Source organism: Dipteris shenzhenensis, chromosome 14 (assembly GCF_047967505.1).
Source record: "Dipteris shenzhenensis isolate YYH24624 ecotype China chromosome 14, Dip_SZ_1.0, whole genome shotgun sequence".
Classification (NCBI taxonomy): domain Eukaryota; kingdom Viridiplantae; phylum Streptophyta; class Polypodiopsida; order Gleicheniales; family Dipteridaceae; genus Dipteris; species Dipteris shenzhenensis.
Window position 1 is genome coordinate 14181612 of NC_141609.1, and position 26092 is coordinate 14207703.

Consider the following 26092-nt stretch of genomic DNA (forward strand, 5'->3'; position numbering starts at 1 on the left):
GACATCCATATGGAATTGTGCAGCATGGGGACCCTGGGGTGCACCTGTTATTAATCAAATATTAAAATAATAGACTATATAAATCTGCCGACAATGTTCATCAGTAAGAAACAATGTATGGCCTGGTGGTTAAGCTGCTGGAGCGCATTCCAGCCAGTGCAGATTTCATGCTCTACTGTGCAGCTGTGAAAGAATTATCAGCACATTCTAATGCACTCTGTACATCTGACACCATATATGCACGCTCACATCTGTACACATGCGTGTGCAGGAGTTATATGAGGTTGTGCCGTGCGCACATTAGAGTGAGATTATGTAGTCTTAGGGACTTTGATTTTGTTAAGAAATCTTTGCAGCCAGCTTCCAGCATGAGTGGGCCTCAGAGCCAAATAGGACGAACTTAAGGTGCCAGAAATGGAATGTCCTCCAGCATGTAGATGGCCATGCACTGATAGGTAAAAGTATCATCTTTATGAAAACAGATCCTAGCTAATGCTCGATTCTAGTACATGTACCATAATCATTTTTGGAAGCTCATCAAAGTAAGAATCAACCTCGACGAGGGCATCTTGCCCAATGTAAGCTGGTTGAGGGCTAAAACAGAGTTTTTTACAAGCCTAAGATTATGCACAAAAAGGCAGTTAACCCATTCAGTCGCTCAGAATATCAGCATTGTGACCTCCCATAATGATGACATAATTGCCTACATTATTTTGCATATGATAATGTTTATCAGCTGTACAAAGTTTCCATACATAACATAAAAACCAGAAAGGTAACTGTAAAAGATTAAAAAAGTGCCAACAAAAGTCAGCTTGAGCACATCACGCAAACCTTGTGTAACTATCTACAGAAATTGAAGGGCCAAACAAGAAGACAACCTTAATATCTAAAAAGATTGTGTATATAAACAAGGACAAGATCTGAACTTGTTGCCAGTCAACCTCCGCTTGCTTTTTTTTTTTTGGTTCTTTGCCTTCATGGAAAACTGACCTTGCTAACTGCATGAGCATGCCTGAAGGAAAGTGAGGGAAAAAAGCCATCAAGACAACAGAAGGCAAACGAAGTATGACGTCTGGGCAGCCAAAGATTTTAATATCAGAGCCACAAAATGCATTGACTTCTCTCTATCATGATCATGCAAGGAGAGCCAATTCCCTTTGTTTTTGCAGTTCTCTCTTTTTCTGTTTTTCCTCCTCCTTCTGCACTTGTGATTTCACAAAGGGAGTGTCAATCCACCTGCAATGTCAAGAGCTATGTAAGATCAGACCCACTACTTGCAGTTTGGTCTTGTGGTCAGGATATTGATGGATTAGGAAATAGCCTCATAGAACAAAATACCATACCATGTTAGAAAACAGCCTCAAGCATCTAAAGCTACATTTTGCCATTGTTCTTAGGCACTTTCGACCATTTTGATCATCACTATACAGGTCAAACAATGTGTCGTTTCACAACACTTTTTCAAGGTTTCCTAATCATATTGAGCTCAAATCACATCGAAATTCAATGCAATCTTCACTGATAGATTCAGCACATCAAAGAGGACAATCTCAAGTATCACTTAAGATATTGTACTCATTTTTTGAAATTATTACAAAATACATCAGTTTCAAGCAAAGATCATACCCACACATCCCAAGATCACAGTGTCCAATGTTCTTGGGTCTAGCCCAGATAGAACAAGAGCAATCAAGGTCAATAGAGACAACAATCTTATGCTAAGTAGAAGTCACCTGCCACAAAGAGCAAGCTACAGAAAGATAGGCCACTAGAGATTGCAACAGCAAGCCCAAAACTAGGCATGACATCAACTATTGTCACAAATTTGGTCATCATAGAAGAGATTGCAGAAAGAAGCAGTATAAACACATATAAACACCAAAGAACAGTTCAGAGGAAGAGGTCACTGATGTGATCACAATCATACAATTAGGCACCTGCTGACAAAATCAGAGAAGCATGTACATCACAATTGAATGCATGGAAGAAGGAGCAGTAGCACCGACTCAACATAAGCACAATCAGCCAAAATAATCAGATGGAGAATGCAGCTATCATGTATACAATGAAAACAAGACAAAGAACCCCATTGAGATCCATAGTATGTGGAAGTTGGGGCATCATTTCACATAATAGGTCACAAAGAATGGTTCACAAAAATGAAACCCACTTAGAAGGATTAAGGAATGCGATCTATATAGCTAACAATACTGCAATCAAAGGAAAAGGATCAGTTCCAATGGACGAGAAACAAAGGACGCATCAATGATGTCCTGTCATTTCAAAAAAAAATGTTTTCAGTCAGACAAATGACAAAAAAGAATTATAGTCGTATTTGATGAAAATCAATGTTTGATAAAAAGTAAAATTTAAAAATGGCCAACTCAATCAAGGACGGAAGACTATTTATGGTCATAGCTTTACTAAGCAATGAACTACATCCCAATACCACCCTTAGAGTTATAGCACAGGAGATAAGTTCATTAAGCTTCAAAAGTCTTAACACTACTAAAAAATGACAACATGGTCATTCATCTATCCCTGCTCAAATCCATGAGAAAGTATTTGAAGCATGTCGTCTTGGAAAACTGGCAAGAGCGAGATGCAGATTCAACAATAGCACAAAATAATCTAGCTGTGTACTAGACTTGATTTACTCATATGTATGGGGATATGTATAGACCAGAAGCATACATGGGTTCACATACCCCAACAAAAGCAAAAGCATGTAATGAAGGGGGGGAAAGGGCTAATTTAGAGGCCTTTTAGATGGGAAAGGTGGAGGGACCATATAAGTCCCCCTAATCCTATCTAGTCTCCCTTCTCCTTCCAGCTACCTACTACCTACGCCCTCTCACCCTCTCCTCCCTACTCCCACTCTCTCTCTATCTCTCCCTCTCTCACTCTTATCCCTTCTCCTCTCTTCTTCCCCTATCTCTCTCTCCCTTCTGCTCTACTATCTCCCCTTTCTCCAAATCTGCCCCTGCCTCTCCCATTACATTGGTATCAGAGCTCCGACCCTGGCACCTTTGTCTTCCCCTTTCGCCTTCGTTTTGAGTTCCACAGCACGCAAACAAACAGCGCTAGAAGTCATATCATGTTGGTATCACAGCGCCCGGCGACCAACCGTATCAACATCGACCTTTCATCAACAAATCAGAATCGGACATGTGACTTCAACTAATTGCTTTGGTGAATGAGACCAGAGTGCCGAATCAAAACAACCCTCATGAACCAGCTTAGAGCCTCCACGAACCAACTTAGACACCGAACCAGTTGGTTCATCACGAAATGGTTGGGCATTGTCGACGAAGAGGAAACGATTTGCACAGTAGGGCCGCCCCAGAGAACCAAGGTCTTGCAGCTACTCTCCTACTCGACAAGGAAAATCACATGTATTAACATGCGGATGCATGTTTGCCCTCCAACGGCCCGTTTGTCCCCGTCCTCGCCCGTGTGCTGCCCCTTCGTCGCCATCCCGTCGTTGCCGTGGCAAAAGAGGAGCCTTTGAGCCTTGCTCCGTCGACTGAAGTCCAGAAGGGCTCATCGTTGCCCATGTGCTGCCCTCTCCGCCATCTCTGTTTGCCCTGCAAACCCACCTTCAAATCATCCTAAAGTCAAGGTTAGGTTAGGTTTAACAAGTTAGGCTTAGGTAGCTTGGGTTTAGTTAGAAGGTTAGGTTAGGTTTAGTTAGTTTGGGATTAGGTTAGGTTAGTGCTAGCTAGGGCTAAAGGTTGGGTTAGGTTAGCCTAATTCAATGTCCTAATAGTCTAATAATCTTAAGTTAGGGCTGTCCTAACTACCCTAGGTGACTTAGCCCCCCCCCCCCCCCTCGAAAAAAAAAAAGGGAGCAAAAAGCCAAATTTTCAGCCTCTTTTTAGGGCCTTTCACAACCCCATTTGGAGTCATTTTGGCTCCATTTTAAAGCCTCTTCATTGATATTTCTCTCGAGCTTCGCCATCGGCTTTTTTCATGGTTCTACATACCATATCAGATGCTCATTGCAGTAGGGTTTTGTTGTCTACTTCTTTGAGTCCCTTTCATTTCCTTGCCTGCATTCGAGCTTCTCTCTCCTGTGACAATTACCGTGGCACCCAAGCGTGCCCTTCGTCATACATTGCATGACAGTGATGAGGCTACTCAACATGAGCAATTGCCTTCCACAGTGGGTGCATCCACTAGTGGTACAGAGATCCCTATGGCTCAATCTCTCTCTCTGCATCTCGAGAAGCGCAGGCACAGTTTTTGGATGCCCTTGCTTCTACACTCCAGGGTGCTTTCCGCCAGATTGGACAAGAGGTCAGCTAGCAGCTTACCACAGCCATGGCTATGCAGGATACGGCTCTTTCCTAGGTCGGACAACAGATTGGTCACCAACTCAGATCTGCCATTGCTATGCTTGCAGCCCGCACCCCAGGCATGGGGATCAGTCAGATAGCCATGATGAGTTTTCTAGCACACACAGAGGGTTTATGGCTCATGCACGCCGTGCCTATGAGCACCCGTTTTTTGGACCCTTGCATCTACCCCACCATGGAGATTATAGTTGGGTGGTGCCTTTTCCGTGCCGCAGAGCACTTCCTTGATGGATGCCAGGCTACCTTTCGGCTCACAATTTTTTGCTTCTACGTAGGTTGAGCCATCTATACTAGGCCGACCTATAGGTATGCATCCGTTCAGTGAGTATGCCTGGATCTAGTTTTGGGTTGCAAGGTAGCTGGGAAAGAGGTCAGTCCTCTTTTCAAGCTTTTACTGCACCATCTCTTCAGAGGGATGCCTTTGGGAGCCAGATTCAGCCAGAACTACATGCTTCTATGGCTCCGACAGTGAACACTTTTAGCCGGACGCAGCATATGCATCAGGTAGTTGGGGTTACTATGCAGCAGCATGCTGGAAATGGGCAGCAATTGACCATGGATGATATGCTTTCAGATGCCTTATGCTCTTACCGGGATTCGCTTGAGAATGTGCATGATGAGATGCCTTTTTCTCAGTAGGTGAACTTAAGTGTGAGATGCCCGATATTCTAGTGGGTACAACAAGAACTACACAGCCAAGGACGTGAAGAATAAGCTCTCAGTCCATAAGTTTAAAGGGGACACTCACACTCCCAATGAGTTGGAGAAGTAGCTCACGAAGCTGAAAGACTATTTCCGGTTTTACCCCAAGACTCATGAGGAGCGCATCATCTTTGCAAGTATGCATATGCAAAACTATGCTCACACGTTCGATTGACCAATGCACTGGCTACTTTCCAGGCACTCTTGAACAAGATTTTGCAGCACCTTCTTTATAAATGTGTGCTGGTATTTTTTTACGACATCATCATTTATAGCAAGGATAAGCAAGAACACATCAGTCATGTCAAGCAGGTGTTGGAACTTCTGAGTTTGCATCAGCTTTATGCTAAATCCAGCAAGTGCACTTCATGGCAGAAGAGGTTGAGTATCTTGGTCATATTGTGAGCAGGGATGGAATTTAAGTGGATCCAGCTAAGGTCAAATGCATAAGGGAGTGGCCACAGCCACAGAATCCCACCAAACTCAGAGGCTTTTTGGTCTTGCTTCTTTTTACATGAGATCTCTTCTTCCCCTATCTCTCTCTCCCTTCTGCTCTCCTATCTCCCCTTTCTCAAAATCTGCCCCTGCTGCTCCCATTACAAAGCAGTCTTCAACAAGTTCAAAGAATTCAAAGCCATGATTGAAAACTAGACAGGCTGAAAGATTAAAATGCTAAGGTCTAATAGACAGAACACACGTCATCTGCATTCATGAATTATTATAGAGACAACTGCATCAGAGGACAATTTACATGTGCAAACACTCCACAACAGACTGCTATAGCAGAGAGAGAACAGTATCGCTGCCAAGAGCGCAATAGCAGTGTAAAATAAAAATAACTTACTGACATAGTATTGGACAGACGCCATAGATATTCAAGGTATTTGTTGAAAGACTTCCAATAACCCCCAAAGAGGTAAGATAACATGGTAATTGTTAACATACGAGGCGTTCGCAAAATACTTGGAAGCATAGCATATGCTCATACTCATGATGATCACAGAAATCAAAGAGATGCATCATGGTCAGATCCAAAGAACATAGCAAAGCCAATAGATTGTATGATCCAAGCACTTAAAAACTCATTGTTTTCTGAAATGTCAAATTATACGAAGAATCAAAACGAATAAGTTCATCAGTGAATCAAGAACTTATTGTGACACCAAATAACAAAGGGCCTGATAGAGACAAACTAGCAAGAGAAGAACCAGACATAGAAGTTCAACACAAACAGAATCTCAGAACGAAAGAAAGCAGCCACAAAGGCTTTACTTATGCAAAAAAAAAAAAAGGAAAGCAACATCATGTAGAAAACAATCATGTAGACAAATAAGCCGATCTACTTTGAAGATGCTATAAAGAAGCTGGAATGGCAAGTAACAATGGATGAAGAAGTACATGCATTGTACAAGAACCACACATTAAATATAATCCCAATGGCACCATTGAAAGATACAAAGCCACACTGGTAGCAAAACATTTTACACAACAATAGGAGAAGAGTATTAGCAAACCTATACACCACTTGCTAACATGGATTCCATCAAATTATTAGTCTCACTGGCAACCAATCACAATTAAAATATATATCAACTTGATGTGAAGAATGCATTTCTAAACAAAGACCTCGATGAAGAGGCATATATGCATTAATCGTAGGGCTACACTATCAAAGGAAAAGAGCAAAACTTATATGGATAAAAGCAAGCACCCAAAAGCTTGTATAGTAGAATTGACAAGTACTTTGCAAATGTTGGTTACACAAACTCCAATGCAAATTATACACTCTACTACAAAGTTCAATGAGAGATATACCATTGAACCTTCGTATATCCCATTATCAGGAAAAGCAATGAGTATTTCGTCAGTAATCTCAAAACATATCTGTTCTTAGAATTTGACATGAAGGATTTAGGCGTAATGCATTACTGTTTAGGCATAGAGAGCACCATCATGAGTCAACACAAGAATGGTGATACTCTATAGAAAATTTTCCACATGCAAGATTGTGAAATTGCATCGACACAACTGGAAAAGAATTTTTAACCCAAAAGAAAGAGAACCAACCGCCGACAATAAATGAAAGGTCCTATAGAGTCTAGACAGCTCATAGTTTCAACTATATATCTAACAATCACCATATTAGTGGTTTGTTATGGTGTCAATACACTAAGAAAATACATGTCAAAGATCAAGAAGTAGATTCCTCAAAATGATCAAAGAACAAAGCATTTGAGCCTAGAAACAAAAGCAATAACACAATACTTCACTAATATCACGATAGTGGTCATGGAAAACAGATTATGATACTAGGAGATTCACCCAAGGTTATGCATTTTTCATTGGCAAAAGAGCGATCTCCTAGCTATCCAACAAGCAGCCAATTTGTTCTCTATCATCAATAGAAGCAAAACACAAATCCTTTATCCTGGGAGCATGAGAAACAATCTGGATAAAGAGATTATTATCATAGACACATTGCTTTGATGAGACAGATCCAATAACACTATTTAATATTAACAAAAATCAACACTAGCACTGGCAATACCATCCTAGCACAAAGCACTATTCATGCAAGACAGCGCTTTATTAGGAAAGAGTACAAATTGGAGACATTACACTCCAATATTGTGGCAATAAAAAATATGTTGCAGATACCAATTGGCAAAGTCAGCAAGAAACACAAATTAGCTCTTGGTTTGATGCAGAGGAATAACATTCCCATTAAAGGGCACTAATCACAACATTCTAACCTTTCAAATTTTAACTCAAACATCGTCTAGAGGGAAGGTACCAACTTCATGATGTTGATCTTGAAAAAAGATGTTAAGGAAAAAAATACACGCAATATGTGCAATATTTGCGATATATGCATTGGCATAATTGAGAGTGCTAAAATAGCATTCTACGGCCATGAAGGCATAATCCTAATAGGACTTTGTATATATTCATTCTTCTTGTTTTTTTTTCCAAGTATGAAAAGAATAACCAAGAGTTCAAGATTCAAGGATTGATACATCATCCCGAGCATGAAAATTTTCAATGAATCAATGCGCCATGCAAAACATGAAAAATCCATGACTATGGCTGAAAAAATATATTCATTCTTTTCAACTGATATATTGTACAAATTAGTCTATTGTACACCTCTAGTTCCCCACATTTGATATGTCCTCTCATGTTTTTGTGGTCTAATAGGCTTTTTTGGCCTTTTGAACATGTTCATACATCTTTCTTTCTCCTTCTCTACCTAGATATGCCCTCTCTCCCACTGTCACCTCCTTGTCTTGTCACCCTCTATGCGTAGGGGCCCCATAGGCTCCAATGTGGGAAAATTTGGAAAAGGCTACCTCTAAGAGGGGCCTTCATCCCAAATGATACCTTTTGATAAGTCAAGCAAAAGTGGGGAGTGGTTGTTTCTCTACAGATCCCTGTGTTGAAACACAACAAAGAAATAAGAGCGAGGGCAGAAAAAAATGCAGCATTTCGAAGGGCATCAAATCCAAGCAGTGCAAGACCATTCCCATAGTGGAGATGGTGATCAAAGGTATAGATAATGCTCGGGGAGAGTGCGTACATACCCACTTGCCCAAGAAGATCTTGAACTTGATCAAAAGAAGAAAACAACGGAGGCTGAAATAGACAATTTGGCAGAAAAAGTTGCAAAAGACGGTATCATGCTCAAGAAGAATGAAAACAGAAAAGAGAGAGAGCCTTAGAGCACCCACGTCTTCCTAACCAAAAAGATGCATGATATCATAAGGGGGGCCAAGAGAAGATCAAGAGAGGCGATGTAGTGCAAACAGGTTCTAAAAGTAGTGCTAGAAGAGGACAAAAAGAACTGGGACTAGCTTTCATATATGTAAACAGATGAAAACGTTACTGCTCAAGTTTTAGCCATATAGTCACAACGGCCAATAAGGAAATTTTATATCAAGATTGTATCGGTAACAAATCATTCTTTCAATGTATTGACAGAGTATGATCATGGCAATAATTTAGGCCTAGAATATTCTTTCAATGTTGTAATGGAGTATGACCATGACAATAATGTAGGCCTAGCATCTTATCCCAACATTCGTAGTGACTATACTAATCTTGCTAGGCTTGTGAACATCAAAGACCAGTGCATCCCCGTCTGATCCCTATAATCCCACCTCACCTCCAATCAAACTTGACCTTGCCTCCAAGATAGTGGTTGTCAACCAAGTTTGCTAGCAACAGCTTGGTTTGTTTGTTCTTGTTGGTGCCACTCTAGGGGTTGCATCACTCAGCTCAAAAGACCAATAAGGAATCTCATTTGGAGTGGTCTAGATGGTTTAGCAAATACCAGAGCCAAAGTGGCTTGGGAGACTCTCATTCAACCCAAATGGGAAGGTGGACTCAATATAATAAATCTAGACTTGCAAAGCAGATCATTATTATGCAAGGTGGTGGTCGGAGGACTCTTGCCAGGGCAGGAACCTTTAAAGGATTTGTCTATTAGACGCATACAGTCTTGCACTCCTTCCATTGGTGGAGATTGGAATGATAGCACCAGAGGGATCTGTACATCAGACCATCTCAGAGTTCCTTCCTCTCCTCTTATGGCTGCTACCCTGAAACCTTGGGCCAGCTTCAGGAGCACTCTTCGAAGACTCCCCCCTTCCTCTTGGGAAGAGATTGACAGGCAGCCCGTCATGTGGAACGATCATTTACTTAATGAGCAACTAGGTACTCGCACTATATGCAGTGATCCTCTTGGGGGAGAGGTCATGCTTCCCCTGTTGGTTCTTGGAGTATTTTCAGATGACTTCCAGATGATCACAGATTTCAGTTAGTAAGTCACCTCAGAGGGAGTGCAAAGAGAATCCAGCAAATTGATGCAGCCATACCCTTGGGTTGGGTTCTTCCAAGTGACAGATTTCACTCTAGTGACACATGGCTAGGAGCCTTGTCCAGATCAGGGGTCCCCCTTCTTTGATCCCTCAGATCCTACATCCCCACTTCTAAGGCTTTGACAAGATCATCACCTAGCCTTTTCAAGATCATGCAACTAGGTTTGCTTGGAGAAGCCTCATGACCACCTCCATTGATCATCAACTTGAACTTGTCAAAGTCTTCGTCACTAATCTCAAGAGTAATCTTGCAATGGATGTCGAAAACCTCCACATGCAAGCCTGAGGTATTATGTGGCAAGGTTGCACAGCATTTCAAAGACTTGGCTCTGCATCAACAAGTCAGTCAGTCTATAGGTTTACAAACTAGGTTGGTTGGCTGGTTGGAGTATTCTGGGCCTATAAAAGGCCCCAAGCCTTGGGGACTTTGTACCAATTGTTTGTGCCTCAAACAAGGCTGTCCTTGAGAGCAACAGGGAGGCCAACATACACATGTGGTGGGCCAAAGATTGTGCCTCAGCCTGGAGCAGCAAGGAAGGTCACATCACATTCAGTCCAGCCTGCAAATCCTCTGAAGGGTGAAGATTAGTACATTACAGGATCAGAGAAAGGTTCAAAGGAGCAAACACTTCCTTACATTGGGCTGTCCACTAGAGCAGCAAGAAGGTGTATGTGCGGGGTACCACTATGAAGCCTACAAAAGCTCTAGGAGAGAAACGCAGACTGAATTGTTTTGAAGGTGTCATGAGGAGGTAGGAGAACAGATTTTGGGAGAGCCATAGGTGTACACATCTAAGTGGCACCCTGCTGGTAAATGGTAGCACATTGTGTCCACATTTTGTATATGTTTTGGTCCATCTTTCGACAAACATAAAGTACTCTTTCTACATCTCTCTGTTCAGCACAGTTTATTTATTGTCTGCACATCTCTCTCTCTACATTAGTACACACACTACTTACCATTATCATTGGCACAGCTGCAGATACAGTCCTCCCATATATCCAACAAGCAAACACTACTTTTCAAGCATGGACAATTCTCAAAGACATGTCTTTTCTTGGTAACAACTCCGAGTGTTGCTAAGGTGAGATATGCAGATTTTGGTGAACCAGTATGTATGTTTGACATTGAAAGGTGGTCTAGAGAGGAACCAACAACATTTGTGAAGGTGAAGGACAGCATAGAGTGCTTAGATTTCTCTGAGTGCAAAGCTGGTATCATCATGAACCATCTTTGAAAGGATCTCAGGAGTCAGAGTCAGATGGGTGCTAGGACACTGAAGACAGCACTACAGGATTACACAGGAAAGCTATGGGTGCCTCCATGAGGTACAAGCTTGTTTTCAGCAAGCAAACAAATGGGTGCATCTACTGGTACGTATATTCTTTGTGTGTACATTCAAACCTTAGTAGCATGCTATGGGCAGAATCTTTGCTTCATGTTTCTCAGGTGAAAGCCTTCCCAGGAGGCATAGGGGAAAAACTTCGTGCTTCTTCAAAGCTCAGCTGCCAGTTCCTAGAAAGTGGACTTGAAGAACCTGTTTAAGCCTTCATAGTGAAGATAGGGACATTTACATGTGTGAAGAGTATGCTGAGATAAAGGATTACCTACTTGAGAAAGAAAGAAAGAAAAAAGTTTATTAGAGTCTCATCAAGGTCTCGGTAATGATCAGCATTGCCTCTCAGGTTTTTGGGTCTGCTATACATGTGCACAGTGTACTCTTTAGAAGTGCATTTCCGTGCTCTCTCGAAGAGTATTATTTGTATTTCTCAGTTCTCCAAGTATGAAGGAAATTCTCCCCTAATTGGGAGGGGGGCCTGCAAACTGATTGTGAGAACCTCTTCTACTGCAGATCACCATTCCTCTGCTCGCCAATATGCTGCTGGCCTGCACCAAGGAAGCCGCTAGGGTGCCCAAAGACTGAACTAAAAACTGCACCTTCATCGGGGACCTTTTATAGGGCTGGTGCGCCGAACTGGATAACCCAGGCAGCCATCCAACTGAACCGACCAGGTTTGCAGATCTCCCCACCTGGCAGTCCGTAGGTACAGACGACCTGGCATTGCAACCTATAAATAGGCCCTGCCTCCTGCTGGCTCTTGTCCAGCTGCAGCCAATCTATACCAAGCTGCTCTGTTGCCTGCTCCAGCAAACCTTTGTAACTGGCAGCCCTTGAAAGCCGCCCCTGTTGTTGCCCTATCCATCACATTGGTTCTTGTCCTACACCTATGGCTGGCTGCATGCAGCCATATATCAGGACTTATTTCAGGCCATGAGTACTGCACATGTGTCAGCCTTTCATGCTGACTACATGGCAGCCACTGTACCTCTTTATTTCCCCTAAAATGTTACAGGCTTGAAGCCCTGTTGCACTCCTTATGTGGGGGCTAACAGGTGGGAGCGTTGACCTATTAATTGAACAGAGAAAAATATTTTCTTTCACCCAACAAAAAAGCATTTATTTATTACTCAATTATAGGGATTGTGTAGATCTCCCACAATTCTTGAGGTTGAAAGTGCAAAGCATTCGTACAAAATTGCACTCAAGAAGCATCAAGTCCAATATTGACAGATCTTTCGCTTGGTTTTCCAAGAGGTACTTCCACTAATATCTTAGCTCTCAAGTCGGGGTTGATGGTTACCAGGGAACGGCGTTCCGACATCCGGAACGTCTGGAACGCCGTTCCAAGTAGCAGGCTGGAACTGGAACGGCCCCGGAACGTCCCCAATAAAAAAATGTTTGATATTTGAAAGTTTCAAATGGGTATTTCAGAGCTTGCATATAAAGTTTAAAGCTATAAAATGTTAGTTTCTTTCATTTTCTAACATAGTTTTATGCCATATGATGTGCCGTGTATGACATGCCGTTCCGATTCCCATTCCCCCTTCCCAAAACATTCCCGTTCCGACACCCAAATTTCCGGAACGTTCCCAGTCCCTGGTAACTATGCTTTGGAGGACTTCAAATTGCATGCAGTAGACTTCATAGTAGCAAGACTTGGATTTCCAGCATGACAGCATGCACACACTTCATAGCTAGTAGCAAAAATGCATTGATTAAGTTATAGGGAACTGATTAAGCTTCTATCTTCAATAACTTGGCTAACAAGGTCCGCCCAACCAGGCTGATCACATGATGGGCTGACCATGGCAAATAGGACAACCAATTGTGGCAGGTTTGAGCACCTCATTTCAAATCTCTTCATTCCTGAGGATGATGCAAGAGCAGAGGCATCAGCTGTTAGAAAAGGTAGAATTGGAGAGATTGCTTACTAAACAAACTCCACACAGAAGATAGATGAAACAAGATAGTGCCCAGGAATCACACAGTATAAATTTCAAATCCAACTTCTTTCCATGATGTGTACTTGTGTAAATAGAGATAAATGTGCAAACAGTAATGAACTATGCTAGAGAGAGGTGTAGAAATACACACTTTTTTTTGTGTGAAGATTTTGTTGCTTTACAAATACTTGTCAAAGGTAGCAGTAGACAATCTAGTTCTCAAATGCTGCAGAAGAAGACCCAAAAAGTCTCTAGTGTGTGGACAATGCCAAAGGAGATGAGGCACAGCCGCACAGATTCCTGTGGAGCCAAAGATCGGTGACAAACAGCGGGAGCAATGTGTCTACGTGCTAAAAGCTGTCTTGACGGAAAGACCCCCAACATCACCTGTCACAAAAAAAGCTATTGTCGAAGAGGAACTTTGGATCTCCAAAACTATTGCAATCTCTTCCTCCGGATTCATGCACCAGAGTTGATTTGCCTTATCAGAAACCCAAGGTGGGGGCAAAAGAACATTATACAAAGAAGATACTGTAATATGAGATAATCTCAATGTGGAAATACGCACACACACATACATATATTCTATGCTAGAGAGAGATGTAGAAATGCACACACACACGTGTGTGTGCGCACGAGCACGCTTTGACATGTCCATCCGAGATTCTCTTCTGAGAAGGCATATTTGTTGGAATTGCCATTTACAAATGCTGAACTTAAAGGCACATTGGCTAAATGGGATGTTCTAAATCCCCAACCTCCAGCCTGGGATGGCCTCACGGTGGAATTCTTTGCTGAAATTTGGGACCAACTCAGTCCTCCTCTTTTATGCATGATCAATGATGCTTGCCTATCTGGTACTTTGCCCTCTTCTTCGAAGAAACGTCTGCTACGTTTGGTTCCCAAGAAGCCCTTATGTCGGCATCTATCGGATTGGAGGCAAATCACCTTGATGCCTATGATTTAAAAGCTCATCTCTAAGCTGGTATTACGTATCTCGCAGATCTTATATAGAGGCTTGCATCCTGCGCAATATGGATTTGTGCCTCGCAGTCAAAGAAGGATAATATCGCAAATACTTATGTTGGTATTGAATATGCCAACTACACGCATCCAGATGTTCTAATCATGCAGATAATATTGAAAAAGCATTTGATACGGTCAGATGGGATTTCATTGCACATGTCACGCAGAGATTGGGTTACGCATAAAAGATGCAAAGGGTGGTTTACTGGCTTTATGATGGTGGCACAGCATGCTGCCTTTTGTCTGATGCTCTCTTTCTTCATGGTCATTCGGACGCTCTGTCCGTCAGGGCTGTCCACTCAGTGCTCTGCTTTTTGCCATTGCTACGCATCACCTTCTGTTGCATATGGATAATCTCGCCAATATTTGCATGGCATAGATATTCCTGGAGCTGCTCCTTTTGTTAGTCAGGCCTATGCCAATTATTCCTTCTTTTTTCTCAAGAACTCTGCCTTGGATGTTCGCCATCTTATGCACGACGCTCTTCACTCATTTGGCCTTGCAGCTGGATTGAACGTGAACTTTGCCAAATCCAAACTCCTTCCCCTCCATGCAAGTGATTGGCATCGCATTTTATGGCCTAGATTGATTTTGCTTGCTAATCAAATTGTTTGTCATTGGCTATCCCATTGGTTAGAGTATTTCTCTACCACAAGAAAGACTAAGGGTTTTGTAGAAGCTCTTTCATAAGATAGATTATTGGAAGCTCTCTTCGCCTTCAAATAGTGCAATCCATTGTAATGGCCTATGTGCAATTTCATTTGTTATTGATTGCTTGGTCTTTTACAGCAGACATTGAGAAATTCATATCCAGGGCAATGGAATGCCTTCGGCTCACTAAAACGGATCGTAAGGCGGTTCGCCTACTGACGTACAGTTATGTCTCCTCGCCCAAGATGCATGGGGGTTAAAATATTTTGAATATTCACATTCATGTGATAGCTCACAAGGCTACACTTTTGCTTATTTTTCTGGAGCCGAATCAGCTATGGACACTTATGCTCTCTTGTATGTTTGCTTCTCTTCGTTTTGATGCATTTGGATAGTGGATCCTGGCTCTAACGGCTGTTACCTTTGGGCATCTACATGGTACTATTCCTGATTGTCCATTTTCTACTCGCCTACTTCGGGATTGGCAGACTCTACTGAAACACTTGCATTGGTCAAGCCGTTCCCTAGATCTTGTAAATACCATCCGTCTGTAGAGTATTCATTGGACGGGGTCTTTGATCTACCATTGGCTCATCTTCAGCCTAGGAAGGGCTACTTTCTACATCGTTTGGATATCTCCACAGTTGATGATGTGGTGGATGACAGAGATCTTACTCTTTCTTTTCCACACGCCAGGACATGTTTCTCTTTGGGTATGCATCATAGGCCTATCTGCCGTATTCTCACTACCATGCTACTTCCTTTCCAACCACTTCCCCGTTTGTTCACTGGTTTCTCTCTTCTGGATTGGAGTTTTGATTGAGGCATTCCGGGTTATTCTCTTTCTTCGTTGCGGATCTTACTGCCAAGAATGCTTATCATCTTCTCCTACCGCAGCCATGGATTCATGAGGGGGGTCTTTCTATCTGGCATCTTGACAAACCACTTGCTTGGTGGAAGATTTGTCTTGGCCGTATTTGGAACAGTAAGCTTCCGCTTAGACAACAGCTTTTCTTGTGGCGATGTTTGGTTGGTGCTTTACTTGTGGGCTATTTCTTGGCTTCCGCTTAGACAATGGCTTTTCTTGTGGCGATGTTTGGTTGGTGCTTTACCAGTGGGTTCTTTCTTGGCTGCCAGGTGCATTACATATTGTCCATCTTGTACATATTGGCTGCCAGGTGCATTGTCCATCTTGTTCGCATCCCAGGGAGACAGTCCTTCATCTACTCTAGACTTGCCCCGTTGCCTGTGATTTCTTCCCAGATTGGGGACTTGTCTTCCTGCCTGTTTTCCTCGTTATGCTTTTGTGGCATATTTGCCCATAATTTGTATATGCTTTGGTCCACATTGGATACACACACACGCGCGCTTTTTTTTTGTAAAAGAAATTTTGCATTAAGAAAGCATTTACATTCATACTTGTCCCAGAGTTGGACACATGCTATGACGTGCACACACATGCGCACACACCCCTCACACACACTTTTTTTTTAGGGTAAAAGAAATTTTGCATTAAGAAAGCATTTACATTCATAGTTGTCTCAGAGTGGGACAACTACTACTCATAACAAAATATTGACAAGTAAAAGCAGTAAAAGCTGCTCTAGAAAAGAACAGCTAGTACACAAGAACTAAAAACACTCATAGAACACTTCTAGTTGGGGTCGCTGAAAGATCTCCCATGCAATATGTGTCTTGTAGAGAACCAAACAGGGAGGAACGGAAGAAATGATAAACATCCACTGCAAAGTGTCCACAGATCCGAGAAGTATGGGCATGATATAAGGACCATAGAGACCAATAACGACACCAACTGAAAAACTGAATGTAGTCAAGGGTGGTGGTATATCTTGCAAACAACCAAAACTGTGGCACCCAAAATTGTTCTCCTACCTCCTCGTGGCACCTTCAAAACACTCAGCTTGCATTGTTCTCCTAGAGGTTGTGTGGGCCTCGTAATGGTACCCTGCAAATACACCTTCCTGCTGCTCCCTTGGATAGACTATCGTAAGGAAGTGTTTGTCCCATTGAGCCCAATGGTGAGGCACAAGACTGCCGTGTTTCCGTCCTTGCTGCTCTGTAGACAGCGCCTTGTGAAGAGTTGTTGCTGTAGATCCGGACCCCCCTGCTGCTGTAGTGGCAGCCAGAATTGGGGCACCAAAAAGCCTGAACACTGGTGTCCATTTTAATGGCCCCACCCTTAGGTTTCAATTTATCTGGTTTCTTTTCAATCTCATAGACCCTTTGGTCTTTCGTAGACGGTAATAAACTTTCTTTCTTTCTCTCTACCAACGTGGCATCTGACCTCTTCTGGTACTCCTCCCCCATGGTCTCCTCATTTGGGGGCTTACAAATGGGGAGGTGACCTTCTAAACTCCAACATCAGCAGTGTAGCACGTTCAATCGGGATCCCTGCTGTCCATTTGCAAATTGGTGAAGTCAAGTATCTGATAGTCAGCATCTAAGGGTTGGATGTGATAGGCCATATCAACAGAGAATGTGTGTATTCAAGGTCAAGTATTTCAACCTTCAGGTGCATGCATCCTGGCTGAGCATATAATACAAATAGTGCAACAATCGGCAAGACAACTGAGGTACAGAATAGATCTGAGTGTTTAAGGGTTTAATGTGAGGGTCCATAATATCGTATTGGTACAGCGTTCATACTGTGGCTTGTATATGTGTTTTCCACTAACTATTTCACCTTATTATGCATCCTGGCTGAGCATGAAATACAAATAATAGTGCTGGAATGACAATAGCAAGATTAAGATGAGACGTAATAACAAACCTGAAAAATTTGCAGCTGTTTGCACTACCATCTAATTTATGCTTCTTCTTTTTTACATAGAAAGGCCTTGAATTAGAGCAAACCCAGAAGCGCATCCCTTTGTTTGGACCCTCAGATTTGACTGTCTTGAGGACTGCTTCTCGTGAGCATAAGCAGGATGGAACTTCAGAATCTTCAAAACTTCCCGCAATCATTGAGTCATTTTTAAATTCCAGGTCTATTCCAAACTCTTTGACATTTGACACTTCATTACAACCTTGGTCTGATTGTATACTCATAAGGTCACCCCTTGCTGCTACGGCATCTTTCACATTCGAAGGTGCAGCACTGGCACTATGTTCAAAATCACCAGTGTATGCCCCCGTCTCCAAGCTTTGCATATCTTGCACAGACTGGAGGTTTTGTCTGATGGCATCAGTCACTGCATGTGTGTTCTTGTTGTTATTTCTAACGGTCTCCGGGAAAACCGCATCATGGTTCCAAGCTTCACCATATTCTGAAGATAGACATTTCTGAACATTTGACTCCTGGTCAGTAATAGCTTCATTATAATCTGTTGGAAGACATTTCTGAGGGTTTGGATCCTGATCAAGTTGGGCCTCAGTTGAAAGTTGTCTGATTGCCGCCTTGGGATACAAACGGTTCATAGATCTTTCAAAGGTTACTGTCTCTGGATGAATGGTCATGAAATTTGTTCCAAAGTCAGCTTTCTCAGTATTTACCTGCACTTCTTGAATCAAATTGTACTGAGTCCCTAGTTGTTTGACCACAGCTCTTGTTATAACAGTAGGCTGGAGGGAAAGACTGTGAGTATCAGTCTTCCATTTTTTGTGTTTTCTAGTTGATGCTTCTTTCCTTTCTTCTTTGCTCACACGAGGACAATCAACCCACCTGCCCCGATATGATAGAAACTGAGATCAGTCTTCTTTATTTTACAATAGAAAATAAACTCTAGATTCCAGGACTCATGCACAAGAGACCTTGTCCCAACAGTCAATTATGAAGACAGCACGCAAAGATTCCTACATCCTTTACCATACAATCCAAATTTTCTATCTGAACCCGGTGCCACACACAAGCATAATATACATTTTATGAGGATCCCATTTGGCTTCACTTAGAACTCGTCCCTATTGAAGACCACCAACAGGATTCCTATCAACATAACTTTCCATGTAGGAGGTTGGGGTTGCTCATGCATTCACTTGCTTGGGTGCATTTTTCCAAAAAATATGCATATTGACAACATGTATGAATACGAGGACAGGTATCATACATGCATATACATGTAGTTGCAGAAATCCATGTTCTGTTTATAATCCATTGCCAGTTTATATAGAACCCAAATTATAGCTCTCTTATATCTCTTTCAAGAACGTGTCTCTCAATCAAATAGGTGTTTTACTATTCTCCTATTCTCAATAGTATGTTTTGTGTTATTGATTGCTTGCTTGCTGTCCTTTATGCTGGATGGAACCAAATCTTGGTGATGGAACCCTGCATTTTGATGCTCTAGGTTCTTCTACACCACCTCTTATCCAGATGGTGTAGATAGATGCCCAAGTACTAAGCCTTGGAGACAATGGCCAGCATTTGGCTAGATATCATTCATACTAGATGGGATAGGCTCCAAGGAGATTCAGATCATGCCAGGCACAGGAGGGAGGCTTTTATCAATATATGGGAGCCACGCCCTTCCTTCATTTCACAAGTGGTGGTATAGTATGGCATTATAAACCACCGAAGTGGCTATTTGCTCAGACATTTGTACAAGGTAATCCCCCATAGAGGCATCTGTGTATTTTTATATTGTACCCTTCACTGGCAAGTTGTATTTTCCTTGGTGTCCATGTCACTAAGGAGTTCACTAAAAGAATGTTAGTTTCTCTGGGCAAAAAAAAAAAGTGCAAGTTCTACATAATTTGTTTCAACAAATGCAGACCACCCAGCATCAGTGAGTTCATAATTGGATGCCATGTTTTCCCAAGAGGTCTATTCGCGGAGGAAGGAGCGACCCCTAGATTATACCTAGATGAATCCAGGAACATTCCCAAACTCATCCTCTAAAAACACAATATAGTGCAGTTTCAATCTCACGATAGTCACTCGTAAGATTGAAAACCATAAACTCCATCACGCATAGCAGGGACTAGCTACTATGACATCCCCACTGACGTCATCAGCACCCAACAATGGGTGTGGACCATAGTATAAAAGTATGCTCTCACACATACAAATCCACACACCCACACATACTTGAGCATCCATTTATACAAAGTCTTCGTACTGTGTTTCTGTCGGCACTCCAGAGGTGAAGGGCAAACTCAGCCATGACGAAGGCTAGCACTAAAGGAGAAGGCTAATCAAAAAGTAGTCCAAATCTCTTCATTCAAGCTACAACGGCTTGTGAAGTCTAAACGATTTTATTTTAGTCTCTCCCAAACGAGCATCTAAATCTAAATCTAAATCCAAATCTCTTCATTCAAGCTACAGCGACCCCTAGATTATGTTTGTTCTTGGGTTGAGGCGGTGAGAGGCGCATTTTTGTGAAGAGGTATCTCTTGTGACCTCAGGGTTCAAAAGGCCCAATGGTCAAAGCTTATGCATGCATTTGACTTCAAGATTCATTATCGTAAAGGTCTACCAAGAAGATAGCAGTCAACTTTTCTTCAGAAAGATCCATTCAGACCTGTATGACTCCCTCACGAGCCTTTATACAAAAGATGATTTCATCAAGTGTGTTTGGGATGAAGAACAAGCTTGCAATACCCCAATTGATAGTAAGATCAAAGAGTATTCCATTCAGAAGGGTAAGGTTTGTGTTTGGATATTGTTACATCCCTAGTTAGCCCAAGTTAGCTGGTGACTCACCTAATCGAGGAAGATCATAGTACGTGGAGTCAGGAGGTTAGGGTGAGTAGTCCTAACTAGATTGATATATCTCGATGGAGGTCTAGATAGGAATAAGGCTAGGTCAATGCATCCCTCGTGGATGGAGCTTCCACAGATCAACTGCAATGTGATCTAGAACCTAGTTCTACAGTTTTGAATAAATTTTGACATCATTTAGAGCTTCGATTGGAGTTTTTTCCTTTTTTGGCATAAATTTTTCACTTTCGGGCATAATTTTCTGCTCTAGCATTGACAGTTTCATCCCAGAACTTATTGGCCACTTTTGGATTAATGGTTATGGACTTTGGCACCATCTAGCATGTTTTTGGGTGACGGATTCGTTGCTGGTTCTTAATTGAGGAAGATTTCCAAGTATTTTACACTAGATTTCGACAGTGTCTTTGTGGTAAGAGGATGAAGAAAGCATGAGGACTTCAATTTTAGCTTCCTCTATTGGCTGAATTTTTTGACATTTGATCAGGATTACAGGATATCACCAAGTTTGGCTACATAGACTGCATCCTTTGTTGCTGTTCTACATATGAGTGGTTTTAAGATCTGTGTTCTCCTAGGATTTTTAAACTCTGGAATACTCTTGTATTCAGATTCAGCTCTATTGGAATACAGAAATATGCCAGCTGCTTGAGCTCCTAAATTCTGGAATACTGTTGTATTAAGATTCAGCATTATAAGAATACAGAAATATGCCAGGTGCTTGAGCGCTGGCAGGGGGTGATCCTCGTATGCACCCCACACAGCTTCACTTATTTGTGTTCCACTCTTTCAGTTCTTTTCAGCTTTACGACTATGTGTGATGAATGTGATGAGGTGGTATGATGCCAACAAGGCTACGAGCAGAAACTACAAGCAGCTGTGCTGCCACACATGGAAGAACCTGCAGTGCCACTGGCGATGCTCAATCTCAAGAATCAAGAATCACAGGTTGTGATCCAATAATGTCCAACCTCTCTGCATATGCCTTCAAACGTGAAGGTCTGCTGCTGAAACTGAACGGCAAGGGGAGATGCTTGCACCCTCACTCCCAATAAATGAGCCCGTCCTTGGTTTTTGCCTCCGGATTTTGTTGCTTTACAAAAGCAACAGTTCCACTTGCATGCTCCTTTCGCTTCATCATACTTGGCGAGGGGATCAACCTCCAACAACCAAAGAGACTTATGGTCAGTCTCAATGCCATGTGGAGAAGCCATTGAAAGAGAGAATGAGAGAGAGGGAGAGAGAGGGGTAGGAAGCTGCAAAAAAATGTAGCAGAAGGGCTGAAAATTTTGCTGCATCCTGCAAACTTCAAAGCCAGGGGACAGAGGGTGCAAAGATACATGTTTGACAAAGAATTTCATGGAGCCACAGAGGCATCCATGGCATCTCGTATGCCTACCCAAAACTTGGAGAGAAGGGGATGCTGGACGGAAACAATTAGGTTGAAGTTGTAGGATAAAGATGGCGATGGCAAAGCATTTATTGCTTCTACAAAGAAAAGTAAAGGCAAACCCGGCAGGGTAAGAAAAATAAGAAAAGATCTTCAATGGATGGCAACTCTTCAAAAAGAGGAAATGCTCCTATCGTGATCAACCTGGACATCTTGTGTGAGATCACAAGAAGAAGAAGGCAGGTCAGAAAAAGGAGGAGGAACCCACAAAGGAAGAGTTTGACTCAAACTCAGCTAGTCTCATAAGAGGAGAATTCCTCGTGGGAGTTGCACTCAGTATCCCCAAAGATTCCAGAGAAGGTTGCTTGAATGGCAAGAAAAGTGTCGGACTATGGTATGTTTTCCCTTTATGCATTATTATTGAATTCCAGGCGGAGGATGAAAGCCTTCCAGACATAAAAAGGGAGGATTCTCAAGGTAGCAGCATTCACAACTTTCTTCTTGTCAGCCATTAATGTCATGGTGACACTGATGGATGCAGGTGATAGTGAGGATCCTCAAAGAAAGATCAAGGGCTTATGGTAACTAGGGACAGTGACCTGATTGAAGACAATGTGTCTATGATAGGGAAGCCAAAAGGTCAAGAGGGATTATAGGTAACCTAGGTGGACTCATGATTCAAACCTAAGTTGTAGAGGCTCCTCTAGGATCTAGCTCTAAACACAGTCCAAATACAATCAGCAAAACACAAAGATAATCAGCACACGACTCACCTCCCAGCCACCCCCGAGGGAGATCAGACTCCCACAAAGCCTATGCTCTAGCATCCCATACCACCAGAACCCATTCCCAAGAAACCATCAGCACAGTGTCTCGTGATCCTTGCAGGAGTCTGGGAAAAGCCCATTTAAATGGAGCCACCAGCCCAAAAGAAGGGCCCACATGCGAGAAAGCAATTACAATGCCCAATTTCTGGGAAAATCCTTTGCTTTCCACGTTGGCTAAGAGCCCCAGATTTTTGTGGAGAAAGGCAAAAAGCATGGCTTGCTTCCTAGTTGTACGACATGACAACCAGCCAGTTCTATCGCTCCCTCGTGAGCCTTCTTTGTATCAACCTTATTTTATTATTGAAATAAAATCCTTTGGGGGGGCCCAGCCCTTATTTCTGGGCCCTAGTGTGTTGTGTGCTCTTCTCTCTCTCTTTCTTCTCCCTTCTTATTTCGTGTGCTTTTCTAGTTGAGAATCAAGGCAGTCCTTCACTCGCATGAGTTTCCAGCACTTATTTCTAGTCTTGGACCTGATTTCGAAGCATCTAAAGCTGCTGTGATTTGATGAGATTGCAAGACGACTGAGTTCATCTCAAACCTGGCACATTTTAAGCAGCAAGGAATGTGCAATGGACATACTTCCTGACTATTAAGCTCCGTTTTCCTTGAGGCCCATGATTAAGCCCTGCTTTAAAGGGAGGAAAGAGGCCAGTTAACTCAGGCTACTCTGGGAGTAGTACGTTACATTTCTAACTGCAGACCGGGTCCACTGGGAACCAACAAAAAACCTTGCATCATGATGCAGCTCTCGTTAAGACAAACTTAAAACCCCAAAGAGCATCTCAAATGGATACCTGAGTAGGAAATGCTTAGCTTCTCCATGCCGGACATATAGCAGGCCAGATCTGTATCCGCAGCTCATCAGGAGGTCAGCCTTAAGCATCACTTATTTGCACAGCTTTGAAGGGGGATCCAGAAAGTGTGATTGGAAACATTGTCATTCAAATCTGGGAAGTACGGCCTACCCTTTGCTCAGTCTCGCCTGCATAGTTGGTCTCATCGTGCCAATCGGGCCTGGGAGGAGGATTTTCAAGGGTATAGGATGTGACAATGTCCATTGGTGTCCTGTCGAAGTAAACTGCAGTAGCAAGAAGGGGGCATTTGAGCAGAAATTGGCTTCATTCATGGATGGCATAGTAAGGTCACCAATCACAGGGGGCAACATGGTGCTGTCGATTGTTCTCGCTTCTTCCTTCCCCATCCTCTCTTGCACATGCAAGCCTCCCCCTATCTACAGGCGGTTTTTCCACATTGCATGCATAGAGTAGCAGCCCTAGTCTTCATGTTATTTGCACAACCAAAGGCTAACTTTTAAGATTCGTCATCGCAAGCGTGTACACTTTGAGTTGATATTATATACCTTCTACGTTACAAAGTTGCTGCTGCGATCGAATTGTGCAACAAACAAAGAATTGGTATCTCAATCCAGCACTACTAAGTGTTGTAACTACCTTAGGTTGCTATGACCCCATGGGCCAAGGGTTGTTCAACCAAAAATACAGACTGTTGATGTTTTCTCTCTTATTTCTCACTTGATAAGAAAATCTCCCACGATCGGCCTCGCCTATGCTTCAATAGAGATGGGGGGGAAAAAGAAAAGAGTCAAATTAGCACTCAATTTTCCCATTTGACTGAAAAGATTTTCAAGCACAAAGGCCTGCCTAAAGGCCAGGCAGGCCAAAAAATAGCGAAGTGAGGGCAAGGTCAGGCATCAATGGAGGAGAACAAACAAACCATACATTAAGAACATTGTAGCCGTGAAAGCAAGGCTCATGTGGTGTAAAAGATGTGGTGACTCTAAAATTTCTTGTAACACAAATAACCTAATCACTGAAAATTTCGATGATGTGGCAATCAAAGCTCTTGGTCCAGCTTGGCAACGGGTCTCCTATTTGTTTTTCGTAATTCGCATGACAGTCATAGTTTTAAGTCGTTTGAGTTTATGAGCAATGTCATAAAGTGCCAAATTTAGACCACAGCATAATTGCGTCAACTGGCCATCTCCTCCAGATATAAGTTTTGATGTTATTCAGATAATGATTTGTTCTCCTAAACGCTGTATTGGTGTCCATTCATTGCGTCGTGTAAGATAAGCTGTTCCCGCCATCATGCCACATTGATTGAAATGGGCTTTTGGCGAATCCCCTTGTCTACGGAGGGAAAGCTGAATTCATTAGGCCAAACAGTCAGATCACTTAGAAGTAAGAGGTCCGTTCTCAACATTCTAATTGTGGGTGACTATTGAAAGCATCGGGTTAAAGGTAAAGTACAAAGAGCCTGAGGACTTACTATTTGCTTACTGATTGCAAAGGTAAAGTACCATATTGGCTTACTGATTGCAAAGAGCCTGAGGACTTACTCAAAAAATCTGCAATAGTTACGCTTCTTGCCAAAGAAGACAAACCGATCGCAGCATAGATAGCGCAGGCCTCGATTCTCACTTCTAGGCCCAACAGTCTTAAGTACGGCTGGTCTCCCACAGTCGCACAATTTAGCAGGCGTGCTAAGGTCCTTTCCACTTTCTCCCACGGACTGCTGACGTTCGTCTACAGCTCCTGATGTCTCTGAGCAAAAGTTATGCTCCTCACAAGAGAGCTTTCCCGATAAGCTGTCCGTATTAACCGAATCACATTCAGCATTGCCATTAACAGGCGCTTCGACCTCTGCACTTGCTCGATCGCGATCTAACGGCATTGTGGTAAGTTCAGAACGACCCACAAAAAAATTCGTCTACGACAGAGCACCTTGAGGATTCATCAACCTGGGAAATGCCCGCAGCAGCTTCAATTCAATTCACCAATTCAGCACTCGAGATTACTTTCAAACTCACCACCTCAAGACGCTTGGCAGCTTGAACTTCATGTTGTTAGATTTATACTTTGCTCTAGACATTTACAGCAAGGGAGTTCGGTAGTCGGCAATGTCTTCCCAATGAACTTTGAAGGGGCTTAGTGATCGTTGAGTACAAATATGGTTTAGATGATAACATGGTGCTTAAGCGCATGTGATGGGAGTACCATGGTGAGAGGCGTGAGATCCAAGAGGCATTAGATTGAGGACTTGTCACGTGAGGGAACATCAATAAAGAGCGATTGCCCGTCGAACGGTTCAGTGCAAGATAAGGGTGAGATGGTATGTGTGGCTGAGTTTGAGAAGCTAAGAATGGGTGTAGTATGCAAAAACGGTGACGAAGAAGTGAAGAAATAACTACTACGTGGTTTTCCCCCCCTCTCTCTAAGGAGGAGGCTTAGGGGGATTCTTTGTGCTCATGTTGCGTGGAGGGAGAATGAGGCTA

General features: G+C 42.6%; 1 protein-coding gene across 2 annotated transcripts; it reads right to left on the bottom strand.

Annotated features, from left to right (window-relative positions):
* Window positions 1–845: 845 nt before the first annotated feature.
* On the bottom strand, window positions 846–25679 carry LOC147894229 (uncharacterized). Of its 2 annotated transcripts, none has more exons than XM_087385092.1 (3): window positions 25157–25679; window positions 17695–18585; window positions 846–1239 (listed from the first exon to the last, which is right to left on the bottom strand). In XM_087385092.1, the coding sequence occupies exons 1-3, from the start codon at window positions 25489–25491 to the stop codon at window positions 1137–1139; spliced, it is 1329 nt and encodes a 442-aa protein (XP_087241218.1). In that variant the 5' UTR covers window positions 25492–25679; the 3' UTR covers window positions 846–1136. The 2 variants fall into 2 exon arrangements, with proteins under 2 accessions (XP_087241218.1, XP_087241219.1); XM_087385093.1 differs by lacking the exon at window positions 846–1239 and adding an exon at window positions 16405–17315.
* Window positions 25680–26092: the final 413 nt, after the last annotated feature.

Coding starts and splice junctions, on each gene's coding strand:
- LOC147894229 (XM_087385092.1), bottom strand. CDS start 25,491: ATGCCGTTAGATCGCGATCGAGCAAGTGCAGAGGTCGAAGCGCCTGTT. Junction 18,586..25,156: donor AACTATTGCAGATTTTTTGA/GTAAGTCCTCAG, acceptor ATATCGGGGCAG/GTGGGTTGATTGTCCTCGTG. Junction 1,240..17,694: donor AACAGCTGCAAATTTTTCAG/GTTTGTTATTAC, acceptor TTGACATTGCAG/GTGGATTGACACTCCCTTTG.